This window comes from Osmerus mordax, chromosome 19, assembly GCF_038355195.1.
Source record: "Osmerus mordax isolate fOsmMor3 chromosome 19, fOsmMor3.pri, whole genome shotgun sequence".
In the NCBI taxonomy this organism is placed as follows: domain Eukaryota; kingdom Metazoa; phylum Chordata; class Actinopteri; order Osmeriformes; family Osmeridae; genus Osmerus; species Osmerus mordax.
Window position 1 is genome coordinate 8,423,020 of NC_090068.1, and position 13,840 is coordinate 8,436,859.

The following is a 13,840-nucleotide window of genomic DNA, read 5'->3' on the forward strand; positions in this document are numbered from 1 at the left end:
GAAAGAGAGGAAATCCTGTCACCATGCTGTTGGAAATAAATGCCACACTTCTAGAAAACCTGGTTTTTATCCCCACCTTGTGGTGATAAACTGTATGGAGACCAGACAAAATGACAAGCTATTGATATTTTGGCCTTCTGGGTTGGCAATTATGAACACAACAATGGGTGATACTTGATTTTATTTTTAAATCTGGTTTTGTAAAACAGATCCAAACAGACAAATATGCAAATCATTGTTACAATATAGATACTGTGTGACTGTCCATCACTACATTCAGTCAAGTGTACAGTAGAAAACCATGTTGAAGATCAGATATGAAGCCTTGATATCAGACAATATGTGTGTATTCACATCAGTCTTCGCAGACTCTTACAATCTTATAAATATAGAGAATTAAGAATGATTGGATACCAATAAATGACAGACTTCAGTGACTTCAGCTTTTGTACCAACATCCAGCATTTTAGTGAGGATAATTATACCATGGTCAAATCCATAGAAGCGATGCCAGTACAATGCTAGTCATGGCAATTTGTAAACAATGTTCCGAATGACAATCAGACAATTCCAAACTGTAAATTGGGCTGTGGTGTTAAAATAATAGCTCTGTGGACATAACAGCTGCCAAATGAAAGGAGAAGGATACTGGAAATTATGTCTGGCAGGAATACATGACCTGAAGAAGAAAAAATTGAGGCAGAGAGTCGCTACTGCTGGTGATGGTTTACATGGGAATCTATATAGGGATGTGAAATGAATCTTTGATCCACTGGTCTCTGGAGTTCTGTGTGGGTGGGAGAGAGAGAGAGGCACTTGTGGGGACCCCAGATGGGTTTTCCTCCTCCTCCTCTTCCTCATCATCCTCGTCTTCAGAGTAGCCGTTCTCTGTGGTGAAGGCGCTGTCAGACATCAGGGAGGCTCCCTTGTACTCCTGGATAGACTCGTAGAGAGACCACAGCTGGCACAGGAGGGACATGTCCAGCTGCCTCAAACCCACCTGAAAAACAAACATGACTCATACCGTGAGGAGCTGTGGTGTGAGGCATATTGAAATTCAGTCTCACTTCTGCTATTTTAAGTGTAGATTCTTATCATCGTCATACCATTTCTTTGCGCAGCACAGCAAGTGCCGCGTCTAGACTAGCGGGCTTGCTGTGTCCAAGCGAATCACTAAAGCGAGATTTGGTGATATCTGCCTGGATGCGAGTCCTTTTGCTGTAGACTTTCTCTATGTCTCTCCATGAGCCACCGCTGGAGTTCAGGATACCGCTGAGGCCTTTAGGTAGCGGAGGGAGTCCCTCAATGGCAGAGACGCTCCCCACCGGTAAAGAGTCCGGAGCACCGTTTTGGAACCCGTTCATAATTTATCGAAAAATATATAATTTTGGAGTGAAAAAAATATTCCAGTGCTTGGAAATAACTAACGGTGAGTGTGCAGTGAAAAAAAATCGCTGTAGTTTATTAATTAAATGGCTGTTAATTTCAAATCGATTTTTACAACAGCCTATAAAACGTGCCTCACTGACGTGATTTTTCTGTTCCTCAACACCAAATTATTGCAGGAAAAGTTCCATGGCCATTAGGATGATAAATCATTTAGCCATTACGTTACAGGAGCCGTTGATGCTAAGGTAGTCATGCCTGGTTTCCTTGCATTGTCCTCCTCAACGGCTTCCTTTGTTTGTGCTGCCCCCGACTCTCCTTGCTCTAGCCGTGATTATCCCCGCCCAGTCCTACCGCACCGCCGCGGGGGCGCATCGCCGAAGTAAACACACTATATAAGGAGAGAAGGGAAACGGTCTGACGTCCTTATCAGCCTTATGGGACTAGAAAGCTCATTAGGATTATGGTTTAGATAATGGAATGTTGGTGTTACACCCCCATTGTATGTGTCTGTCACTCTGTGTCAAAACAACATGCTTCCACACCCCCTACCAATGACTGAGCTACACAAAAACATTTTCAACATGGTTTTATTAGAACATGTGTCACAACATTGCAGGAAAAATACTGAGATCAATTTCAAATGATGCAGTGGGCCAGTTTGACTGAAATAAGGGACTACCCAAACAGCGGTTGAGTGGTACTGGAACTGGGCTTCATCTAACTCTGAGCAAGCAGTATAAGAAGCAGAATATGACCGTGGATGAAGTCAGATTTAATAAAGAACATTTCTGAAATACATCAATACCAGCCAATTACACTTAAGTATATTGTTTATAGCACATTGAACCAATTAAACAGTCTTTTCCCAGCATCCCATTAAGTCTGTCAATGAATCGTCAATAAACAATTGTGTACCGCCACAGGTCAACAGACAATAGCCCAGGCATGTATGTACGCACGCAGGCACATGCAAACACAGACAGGAGGCCGGTCTGCCCTGAGAGGAGCCTGGCTGCTGGGTCCTCCTATGCTGCCTCGATGTCTGTGGGTTGCTTCCAAGCATCTGTGTTTTCATTTGCGTCTGGTTCGGCAGACCATGTGGTTAAGTGTCATGACTGATGCAGCTCCCTGAGGCTGCGTAGGGACTGGGCACAGCTGGTGATGAGGCTGCACAGCTGGATGCTGCTCTCGACCGAGGCTGCAGCCTGCAGCTCCTGGGTGGCCCAACGTAGCTTGTGCATCAGAGCCTCCTCGGCTAGCGACACAGCCATGAGAGCCGGGCTCTGGGGGGCCAGAGGGGGCGGGCCTGTCAGGGGGACTGCAGCCTGGACTGGGGGGGCGGCTGGTGTGGGGGGAGGGAGGAAGCTGGGAATGGAAGTGGCGGAGCTGGCAGGTGGTGGAAGAGGCAGGGGCCCTCGGAGACCAGAGGCAGCCCCCTCACAGTGCTCGGGCCTGGGCTGGCCAACTATGGACACAGCTGCCTGACTGGAGCCTCCGTTCACCTGGGGGCCGGGCTGGGCTGCGAGTTGTCTCTCCCGAACCTGGGACAACGCCGCCTGGGCATTCAAAGCTGTGGATGTGGAGATAAATAAGTAGAGAGAAGGAAGAATACCAACTGGAAGCTTTGTGTTTGATGTAGGGTGGTTAATATCTACCTGGGTTGTCTTTGTCCACGTCAGAGTCCAGCTCCTGACAGGACACACAGTAGTACTTCTGTTGCTTATCCTGAAGAAGAATGGTCTGCAGACGCACATACACATCCCTTGTTAGTCTGGTACCAAACATTACAGTACATGTATGTCATACTGGGTTAGGGGTGTCTGTTTGCAGAAGCAAAGACTCATGAGTAAGGTTGGGTATCGTTTGGATTTTTAGGACTCCGATGCCGAACCGGTACTTTTAAAACAGTTTTGATCCATAAACCGATTTTTGAAAAACTGAAAAATCACATCAAAGAAAGGCTCCTTCATTTAAAACAAATTTATTGAAAATTATTATTAGATTTAACAATATATTAACCTTTTAAAGTAGGCTACTTAAATGTATAATAAATAAACCTAAGTCACCTAACACACATCTACAATAATTTAACAATAAATAACAGTTACACTATTAACAAGTACAACAACAAAATAAATGTTGAGTTGGTATGCTAACTAAACTAGCTTCAAACTTTAGCAGTTCTTTTGCAGAAAAATTACCATATTTGCCTTCTCTGGCAAGATACGCATGTCACTGGGACCAGGGACTGATGTCCGCAAGCTGTCGAACACGGTGCATCCCCCTGCTTTAAGAAGTATCCCGTGTGTCGCCGCATGTTTCAATAAATTCGACGTGCTTCCCCCTTTGCACGTAATCGTTTTGAAACATTTGTTGCATTTTGCGATGTCGGAATCCTTGGCTGTGAAATACAGCCAGACTTTCGAGCGCTTCGCTTTAGGCATTTTAAATGCACTAAAAGTTAGCTCGCTAACGATAGACTAGCGGAGCGACAGAGCGAAAATATTTTAGTCGACACATTTAGTGGAACCAAAATGAGGAACCGAAATTAGCGTTCTAATCCGGTCCGATTACTACTGGTTGCGTAGGAACTGCTTCCATAGTGGAACCCGGTTTTGGTACCCAACCCTACTGATGAGTCTTTAATTACATATTTAAGATGTTAGATCACATAACACCAAAATAGTACTTTAGTACTTAAGATGTTCTGCTACAGCGGAGCGCCATCTCACCCCACACGTATCGCAGCAGTCACCCAGCATCTTGTAACCTTTCAGTAGGTAGCCCCCCATCAATTTGCTTATCTTGTCCTGGCGGTCCCGCCGCGCCTGGATCACCTTCATCTCGGCCTCTGAGGGCGGTTCCCACTCAAAGTCGTCGTCTAAAAGGAAAACCGTGGAAGCGAGTCAGCAAACACGGGATTTTACTAGAAAAGTTCAGTAACCTGCTCAAACGTTTCTGATTAACAATGACGACATTAGCTAGCTAACCAGCTAACTTGTCAATGCAGCTCTACCAGTTAGCCTAGTGCTGTAGCTACAATTTTTCCAATACAGTAGTCTACGTAAAAGGCACAACAATTAAGCCAGCTAGCTACCTGCAACCATTATACTTCAGCTAGTGTACAAAAAATATGAGCTGCTGAGTTGTTCCTACTTGTGAAATTCTTAAAAAATATCTTAAGTGGTTTGCTAGCAGCTAAGGAGCTAACAAGCTAAGCTAACTTTAGCTATGCTTCCAACTGTTGACAGTGACAGTGACGGACGAGGGATCTTGGAGTTTCCGGAATGACACAAAACGATAGAGACTATAACAGTGAATATCTGAAAAACAGTCGGCTGAACTGATTGATGAATATTGGTATCAAATTTGGTAAATATTCTTGCAACGTTACCTGCATTCAATGCCATGAGTGACACTTCAGTGACCGGTTACTGCACGTGCACGCTACACTGTACACGCACGTGCATAATGGAACCAGTTAGTATTACACTACTGCCACTTGCAGGATGGGCGGACCAAGCACATAACGGTCCACAACTTCATAAATGTATCCAGGAAAAAAGTACAATAAACATAATAATGTTAATGAGCAATTATGCACCTACGTACAGTACGTCCGTAGTCACAGTGAAATGTTAATAATTTTTATCAGTTAAACAAGTATCAACAGTAGTAGGTACTTTATTCATCCCATAGGAAAAATAGTGGCCTTACAGCAAACAAGATAAAAAATAAATGAAAATAAAACTGTAAAATAAAACAATTTTAAAAATGCAGTAACGTTAGAATACAGAGACACAGGGCTGTTCACGTTGTTACACACAAGCTATTTTCAAATATGTACAAAACGCAGCTGAAACACAGAGACATCTAGGTGATGCAGGCCATACACAAGGAATGTACCCAAACAGACACAAGACACATACAGTTACATATTTATAGATTTTTATCGATCATGCCCAACCCCCCTCACATGCATACACACACACAACTAGACAATTCAGGAGCCTTACACCCAGTCAATCTGCCTTTTAAGTTCCCTGCCACAGCCCTTCTGCCCACCCCAGAACGCGCTCGTCCCAGTGCTCGGGCAGTAGCAAAAGGAGGTATCCCACGGCGATGATAGCCGCTGCCGCCACCCTCACCTGGCTGAGCTGAGTAGCTGCCCCCAAGTAGATATCTAGGCCTGGACACAAGCACACACACTGAGGTGCAGCAGGAAAACATTGTTGCATCTCTCTATGCTGCCAGTGATTGTGTTGTGGTGGTGAACTTACCTGTGCTGGCAGGAACACTCAGCAGCATGCCCAGAGAGAGAAGGGAGGGGTAGGTCAGCTCACCCCCCAGGTGCACCAGCACGTTGAAGCCTGGTGGGGGAGCAAAGGCCTCAGCAATAAAGAGACCCCTTTTCACCTTCTCATCCATAAATAGCAGTGATCCGGTCGTGTGGGAGAGATTTACCTAGCAACAAAGCAGCAGTCACACACAGGTGGTCCCAGGGCAGGTGCTGTGTGAGGGGCCAGTACTCCACGTGTGTGAGGTAAAGCAGCACACACACCCAGGAGTGGAGCACACAGCTGCAAAGCCCCACACAGGTCAGCAGCACGCTAGCTGCACCAGACTGCTCCTCTCCCACACACTTCTTAAACAATACCTGCAAATGTACACACACACACGCACAGGTTCATCAACAGTCCACAACAGGCACCTCAAGTGGAAGTTTAGGATGAAGGTAAAAGGACCTTGTAAATGGCGGAGGTTGAGGCTGAGCCTACAGCCAAAGCAACTCCTTTGATGGATTCACTATGGAAACCATCTGCATAGGCCAGCATGACAATCCCGGTGATGGAGAGAATGGCGGCCACAATCTGTAACAACAGAGAGGAAAGTTTAATGTCCCACACAGCACACACGCCCACGCTGGAGTAGTGAGTGGCTGATGCAGTATTTCAGGGTGCACAATCACACACACACTTCCCACCCTCACCCTCACTCCCATGAAGTGGTGGTTTAACCCAATCCAGGCAAGGAGGAAGTGGAAGGCTTGACTACAGCAAAGAACAGCGCAGGCGTCGCCGGGGGCGATGTGTCTGAGAGACAGCAGGTACAGGTAGCCAGACAGATTCCACAGCACCGCAAACGGAGACACGCCTCTCACCACCCCCCGAACCGTCAGGGGCTGGTCGGCAAGGAAACCAGCATACCGCCTGGAAACCACACCCGTGAAATGCACCACCACAAACACATCCTTAACCATCACAAAACAACACCACAGACTACACACATCAAGTATTTTAACTGGGATTATTGAGCTTTGCACTAATTCTACTGACCTCGACAGTTCCCGTTGAGCTCTACGTCTCTACTGACCTCTACTGTCTCTACAGACCTCTATTCAAATTCCTCGGACGGCTAATGTCTATTTATCCCTCTACTATTTCTACTGACCTGTGTTCCCTCTGAGCTTTCTTTAACAACGCTGCAGGGGGGGTTAAATCCTTTGTTCAGTCTGATTCTGAGCTGTGGGGATTAAGGTACAATGCTGCTGTAGGCAGGTCGGAATAAAGCAGCTCAATCCTACGAGTTAGCTCTAGCTTGTCAGGTACCCATGTACAGTCGTCTCACCTGCAGTTGAGTTCGAGTCTCAGTCCACAGGTCACTGGGTTTCAGTCTCACCTGATGTGTGTGGCGGGCCCGTGTGGGGACCCTGCCCCCAGTAGATGCATCAGGTAGTGAAGTGGGAAAAGGAGCAGGTTCCAGGTGCAGCAGAACCAGGTGATGAAGAAGGGGGCTGGGAGCAGCTGTAGAGCCAGCCTGGCGCTGTGAGTGCCTCCTGCCCACACCAGCGCCACACAACCCCCCAGGAGCAGCCCGCACGCCACCCGGCGGATCGCCCGCAGCCGGCAGTGGGCGCAGCAACCTTGCTTACCCCCTTCGGCCTCTCCCTCCTCCACCTCTCCTCCTCGGTCTCCCTCTGCTAAGTCAGTGTCCCCATCCCTCTGTCTTTGCCCATCCTCTGCAGCACAGGGAACAGACAGCACCAGACACAAGCACTGCCATCTCATTATATTTGGATAAATAACTTTCCACAGAAAGGCCATGGACACAGCACATCATGTAACATCAGGCTACCACGGAGGTCCCTCTGTTGGACACTGGGTGATGTCGTCCCGTGTCACTCACCTGTGGGCGCAGGCAGCTGCAGGAGGTTGGGGCTGGGGGCCGGAGACGGAGACACCTTAGCAGAGAGTCTGTTCATGTCCTCCTCTTGGATGTGGAATTGCAGGACAGGAACGGCGGGGGTCGAGTTGTGGGTAGCAGCAGTTGTGTATGTGTGTATGTAAAAGGTGTGTCTGGAAGGCTGTTAGCCTGTTCGGGTCAGTGAGTGACTAGGTGGGAGGAGCCTGTTCACTCGAAGGCTTCTCTCTTCGCTCTTTCGAGGGGTCTAATACGAACAGATAATCAGCTATGGGAGGAATGCACACACTAACTCTGTGCCAGAAGGGGCTTGCACACATCGTCCAATCAAATTTGGTACTTTGAATTTGAGTTTGAATTTCACCCTTATCTAACCAGGGGACAAATACAGTTCTCACATGTAACATCCATGTTGATCATACACGATACAGTGTCCATACTTCATAGAGAGCATTAGTTCTCTAGCAGTGTCTCCTGTCCTAAGCCTCTATGTCCTGCAGACATGTGGGCCTCATGGTGGTGCTACAACTACAAAAGGCTCAATTGAGAAGGACATGAAAGACTCTTTTAGAAGTATGTATGTTGTTTTTATTTTGGTCAATGACTGAGCAGTCAAAAAAATAGTTCCATACACATACACAGAAACATATCACAGAAAACAAAATTGGTTGACAGTTTTAGAACTAGAGGAATCTTTGGAATTGAGAAGAGGGTGAATTGTACCTAGGTCATGACCCTTTGAGCTTTCACCTCCTAGATAAGAGGTGACATAGGGGGGCATGGATGGGTTTATATCTGCATAGAGATGTCACATAAGATCAAACAGGACTCAATAGAGAACACACAGCAACATCAACGTCTATGATTCGTTACTTTTTGTGAGACAAAACTAATATTCTGTTTGCGTGGATCTAGGTGTGGGACCTCGGTTCAAAGCTTCAGGTTCCTCCTGCCTCTGCTGTCCTTCCTCTTCCTTGTCTTGTCTCTAGGGTGGTCTAATCAACCAGCAGGGTAACATCCGATCTGCAGAGTAACACACACTCAACAGTCACTCACACACCTCAGTAAATGATGCAAAAAAGGGACATTCCCCCCGAGGCAAGTAGGGTGAAGTGCCTTGCCCAAGGACACAACATCATTTGAAGCGGCCGGAATCTAACTGGCAACCTTCAGATTACTAGCCCTATATTACTAGAAACACACACACGAGCATCCGCATGCCTCACCAGACTGTTCCAGGTACTGTGGGGTGTTTACTAAAAACATATCTCACCTGGCTACAAGGGACTCTACTCCAGGGGGCTGCAGAAACATCAGAAGCGTGGCATCATCAGGGTTAGACATAACAAGAAGCTAAGCACACACTTAACACTCACATCATGATTACAGATGTTTTGAAATGTTTCCCTGAAGTTCTTTTTTCAAAACATGTTGATAATGCTGGAGATTAAGCAAGTAATTGATATCTATTTAATACTTACACTTCTGCTCAAAGTGGTCCATGCCAGCAGAGTGATTAGGTGGGGTGGGGGGGGGGGAGGTGACATTGGGTAACGTTAGTGTCATTTCACCAGTAGAAGGCGCCACAGCACTTCTAGTAGGACAACAGCACCCAGAAAGGGGGATGTAGGAAGGTAAGCAGACGGGTGGACAGTTAGTTTACCTTTGGGTTTGGGGTGCATGAGAACCAATGGGAGCTCCACTGTTACGTCACTGTGGAGACAAACAACCGATTAGAACGTCGAACAGAAGCACATCAAACGCTCTCCTCTGATTGGATAAGAGTGATGTCATCAGCGGTATAGACACCTACCTGGCTGTGAGTCCTCCAAGCAAGCTGCAGGGGAGAACACAGAGCCAAGCACGTCAGTCCAGTTAAATGAGAGTCACGTGATCTAAAAGGTTAAAGGTCACGGGGTCTTACCCTCCTCCAGACACCATCAGGTTGACCTTGATCTTGTAGGACACCATGATACCCAGAACCTCCTTGTCCATGCCGGCTCTCAGCCTTAGAGAGAAAAGAGGAAAAGGAGAGACGAGAGCACAGGGGAGAGAGGAGAATGAGGGTTAGCAGAACAGGTTGAAGCCGAGGCGGGGTGAGGGTGTGTAGGAGGAGGCGGAGGGCAGACACTCACACTGTGGTAGACGCCAGGTTGGTGTCCTCATCCTTCAACCTGCCATCCAGGGCCAGGCCGGTCTTCTCCTTGTTGTCTACCAACAAGGGGGTGACCGTCAGTGCCTTTTCAAAAGTCGCACTGGCCTCTACCGTCTCCCTACAGGACAAAGGCGGCACATAATAGACATCAGTATTTTTCGTCAAATAGATTAGGGATGAATCAGAGATTCATTGACCAGGGGCATAGACAGTCATTGTTAACATTCGGGGCTAAGGCCAAACCTAACATTGGACCTTGAGGAGGCCTTGAGTAGGCCATGCTTGACTGTTACAGCATGTCACGCAAACTCACACATCACAGACATTTTTTTTTGTCGAGATATTAAAATAACATTTGGGGCTACGCTCAAAAAGTTCCAGAAAAAACGGCTAGCGACGCCCCTGTCATTGACAGTCTGAGGAATAACTGCTATCCCCCTTGGATGTTGCTCAGGTCATAACCAAAAACAAAAACTCACGCAAACTCCTGACTAAGGACATTCTTGGTGTATTTATCTGCTGAGTAGAGCACCACATCTGTGGTCTGGTCAACTGTGTGTGAGAGGGAGAGAGAGAGGGATAGGGAAGGAGGGAGAGTGTAATGAGTATTATTTTGAAGATGCAGACATACAACCATTTCTAGCCTAACCTCTCAACAACTTACTCGTGATTTTGATTTTCTTCACAGTTTTGGTTGTCTCATTGTTGACCTTGATTTTGATAGGGATGGGGTCTCCGTGGTAGAAGAGCTGAAGTTAAAACCACATTGTTTTACAATAAAACACAACATAAGTCACAGTTCAATAGGCCTGCAAAAGTAACGGATTACAAACGTTCACAAAGCAGTAGAACTCTAGGTCAGCTGGTGAGGTAAGTGCTGCTGCGTAATGTAGGAAGGCGAGGTTTTAGCAAGGCCCTTACCTCCTTTTCCAGAGAGGCCTCCAGGTGAACGGGTTTGTCGGACATCATGAAGCTCTTGCAGATGTCGGCCTTGGGCCCTGCAGTGTCCTTGTCCGGAGCAAACTGGATTTTACGGATGATAAGACGGCAGGTGTCTCTAGCAGGTGGAGGAGGGAGGGGCAATAAAAAAGAAGGCAGAGAGGAGGACGAGCAGGACCCATCAGTTCATGCTAGTGCATACTGCAGCTGAGAGACAGATATTGCAGGTATGGGATACAGTGGCTTGTGTTGTGTCAGCAGAGAGCGGCACTTACTTCTTATCAACCTTCTCTTCGGGGTTGTCGGCCTCCTTGGCGAGGTAGGCCTTGACCTCGAAGTCCACTCCACAGGCCTGAGGGTGAGGTGGAACCAAGTGGACAGAAGGTGAGCCTCGTGTCACCTCGAGTCACTTTGGGATAGATAACTGAACAAGCGTCACAGTACTTACTTTGCCCTTGTCTTCCAGGTTTGGCTGCAGAGTGACTGAGCATGGCAGGTTGGTGGGAATCTGCAATGCACAGCGGCAACACATCAACACCCAACTTGTCATGCATAATCCCACACAAAAGCCCAAGGTGTGTGTTGAGAAGTATGCGTGTGCCTTTGTGTGCCTTACGTTGAATGTGAAGGCGTGGCCCTGGTCGCCGGCCTTCTTCAGCAGGGTTTCATGCATGGGGGTCGGGGTGGGCTTGTGTCCTCCTGTAGGGTACAGCTGGACCTGCTGGGCCCAGATATCCTTCCTGAACGACAGGCCAATGACATCCAGGTCATCACGGCCATAGCGGAAGGCACATACTAGTTGCACCCACACTAGGTAAAGAGTCACCACACGTTGGTGTACGGATTAGGAAGTGACAGGAGAGAGTACCGTGGATTTAGTGCACCGGATATGTGTGAGACAGTGGTCTGGTAGGGTTTGGTTCTGATAAATTACCTAAGAAATACTTTCTAGCATTAGCTAAAACAGAGCATTAATAAAACAAAACCAACTTTGAGCTAGCTAACTCTTAGTAAAAAGAATTATGTTTACATCAAGGAAACTGTTGAGAGAGTTTACCTTTCCTGTCTCCAAGATCTGCAGGGTCAATCTTCAGTACACCCTCTGGAAAGAAATTGAATGTATCAAATACAATAAACTGTGTACCTGTGACCCTTAGAGTAGATAGATAAACATTCCAGATCGACTCACCAACAGAATCAACGATGTTAACATGATCAACATAATCTCTCTTCCCCAAGTACAGGGTTAACTGTTCAGACACAAAACAGAGTTCAAAGTCAGTACACGAGAGTCAGACGGTCAATGCTGGACTCGCTGAAACCTGATTAGACAAGATTAAAAAGAGACACTAACCCATTCTAATGCTAGTTCTTGGATAAAGCAATTAATGAAGCGAGCATTAGAGAAACAAACAAGCAGATGTGGTATCACTTACTCCTCCATTTCCACTGGTCTTCTTGTAAACCCTGAGATGAACAGAGAGAGAACCAGACAATGAGATGGACTTTCAAATGTACTTCTATTCATGATGTTGACTTTCATTGGACTTTTTTATTTATTTATTTTGTCTTCTGTCGATGTGTAGGTGCCATATTTGAAGGTTTCCTGCAGGTTATAAATCGGTGCTGTCACGCTTGTGCACCTAACAGTCTGTGTGTGCAAAGACCTTTGTCTGAGAGCCGACCTTATGAGGCAGGGATGGTGGTATTAAAGGGCTGTAGAAAGCTCCAACCTCCTCTGCCCTCACTTCTCCTCTCCTGGCCTCTAATCCGGCAGGGTGACTCTCCAGGATAGTCTGGGGTGTCCCTACCTCTGCATTGCATACGGAAGCAGGCTTACACGGCAGGCTTAGTATCCTCCGGGATGTTAATACCTGACATAGTGACGTACATCTCCAGGACCGTCACCACCCTGCCCACTCTGTTTATTTATTTATTTCAATTTATTTCAGATCCGTAATAGTGGAGGATGAAACGTCTTATTAAACGAGGGTTTCTTCAACAGAACATGTGTTCATGTCTAATTCTTACTGTGGGTGACAGCAGGGTCATGATGGCTTTGTGCCAGCCCCCTTTTTACTTCCCTCTAGTTTCCAAATTGTATTTTTCTTTCGTTATTTTCTTTATTTCTATTTATTTTCCATAGTAGTTTATTCCAATGTTTTGTGTTGTTTTGGTTTTCTATTAAGTGTATTTATAGTTCTAATAATGTCATTTGTTACTTCTCTTATTTCAATTTACTAAAACGTTTCCCCTAATAGCTGTGCTTGTGAGCAGAAGGTTAATCTTGCAGATCCGCCTAACAGTTTTGGTGGAGAGCAGCCTAATTCTGGAACAGATTCACCTGAACTCTCCCCGGATTGAAAGGGTCCCTCAGGTAAAGTGATCACAAGTGGTGGAACACGTTTGCAAACAGCCATTTATGCATGCCAAGCAGAATCAAGGCCTCCTGGCCAGCTGGCAGGAATTTAAGCCTTTAAAAGCCCTAATGACCAATGTTACATTTCAGGAGTTCTGAAGGTCTCTTTGGGCCTGCCCCGGGCCTTGACCCTGGAGTCGTGGAGGAGGGAGGGGTGCTCAAAACAACAGAAAGAGTGGAAGGGTAGGGAAACACACTTCTCTCCTCTCTGTCTCCCTTTACTGTGCTCTCAGCAGTAAATACAAATATTTATGTAGCACTACCTAAAATGTCTTATAAGGAGATGTATAGATCCATGCATATGCTCTTCATTTGAGAAGCTGCCGAATTTATCTAAGTATAGGTTTCTATTGAGAAAGAACTTTTGTAGACAATGCCCTCCATGACTTTAGGATGGAATACATAACCAATAGAAATGAAACAATAAAATGTATTTTAGGCTACAGAGAGATTGAACTTACTTTGCCATGTTTCCGTAACCTGCAGATTACTTCTGTGGAGAAAAACAATTAAAATGAGTGATTTGATGCAAAGGTCTAATTAAAATGAACATACCTTTCCTAAATCCTAACACAGATATGATCTATGTTGTCAGATAAGCCGAGTGGCAGGACTAATTAGGTGGAATGGGATTACAGCATTTTAGTTAGTTAGTAGTTAGTTCTCCACAGCCTAATCTCCTCGCAAGGATTATTCCTCTGTAACTCCGCTACTACTAGCAGCGCTCATCCTAAAGA

At 46.3% G+C, this 13,840-nt stretch overlaps 2 protein-coding genes across 2 annotated transcripts; both read right to left on the reverse strand.

Moving 5' to 3' along the window:
• Positions 1-164: 164 nt before the first annotated feature.
• On the reverse strand, positions 165-12,736 carry LOC136963555 (arrestin-C-like). The gene is made up of 17 exons (XM_067257705.1): positions 12,716-12,736; positions 12,121-12,189; positions 11,874-11,934; positions 11,742-11,786; positions 11,301-11,494; positions 11,133-11,192; positions 10,960-11,036; positions 10,667-10,802; positions 10,410-10,494; positions 10,225-10,297; positions 9,726-9,863; positions 9,515-9,598; positions 9,404-9,427; positions 9,243-9,303; positions 6,636-6,640; positions 1,107-1,239; positions 165-1,000 (listed from the first exon to the last, which is right to left on the reverse strand). The coding sequence occupies exons 1-17, from the start codon at positions 12,734-12,736 to the stop codon at positions 740-742; spliced, it is 1,527 nt and encodes a 508-aa protein (XP_067113806.1). The 3' UTR covers positions 165-739.
• Positions 1,961-4,845, reverse strand: znrd2 (zinc ribbon domain containing 2). The gene is made up of 4 exons (XM_067256943.1): positions 4,784-4,845; positions 4,122-4,270; positions 3,045-3,129; positions 1,961-2,959 (listed from the first exon to the last, which is right to left on the reverse strand). The coding sequence occupies exons 1-4, from the start codon at positions 4,797-4,799 to the stop codon at positions 2,499-2,501; spliced, it is 711 nt and encodes a 236-aa protein (XP_067113044.1). The 5' UTR covers positions 4,800-4,845; the 3' UTR covers positions 1,961-2,498.
• Positions 12,737-13,840: the final 1,104 nt, after the last annotated feature.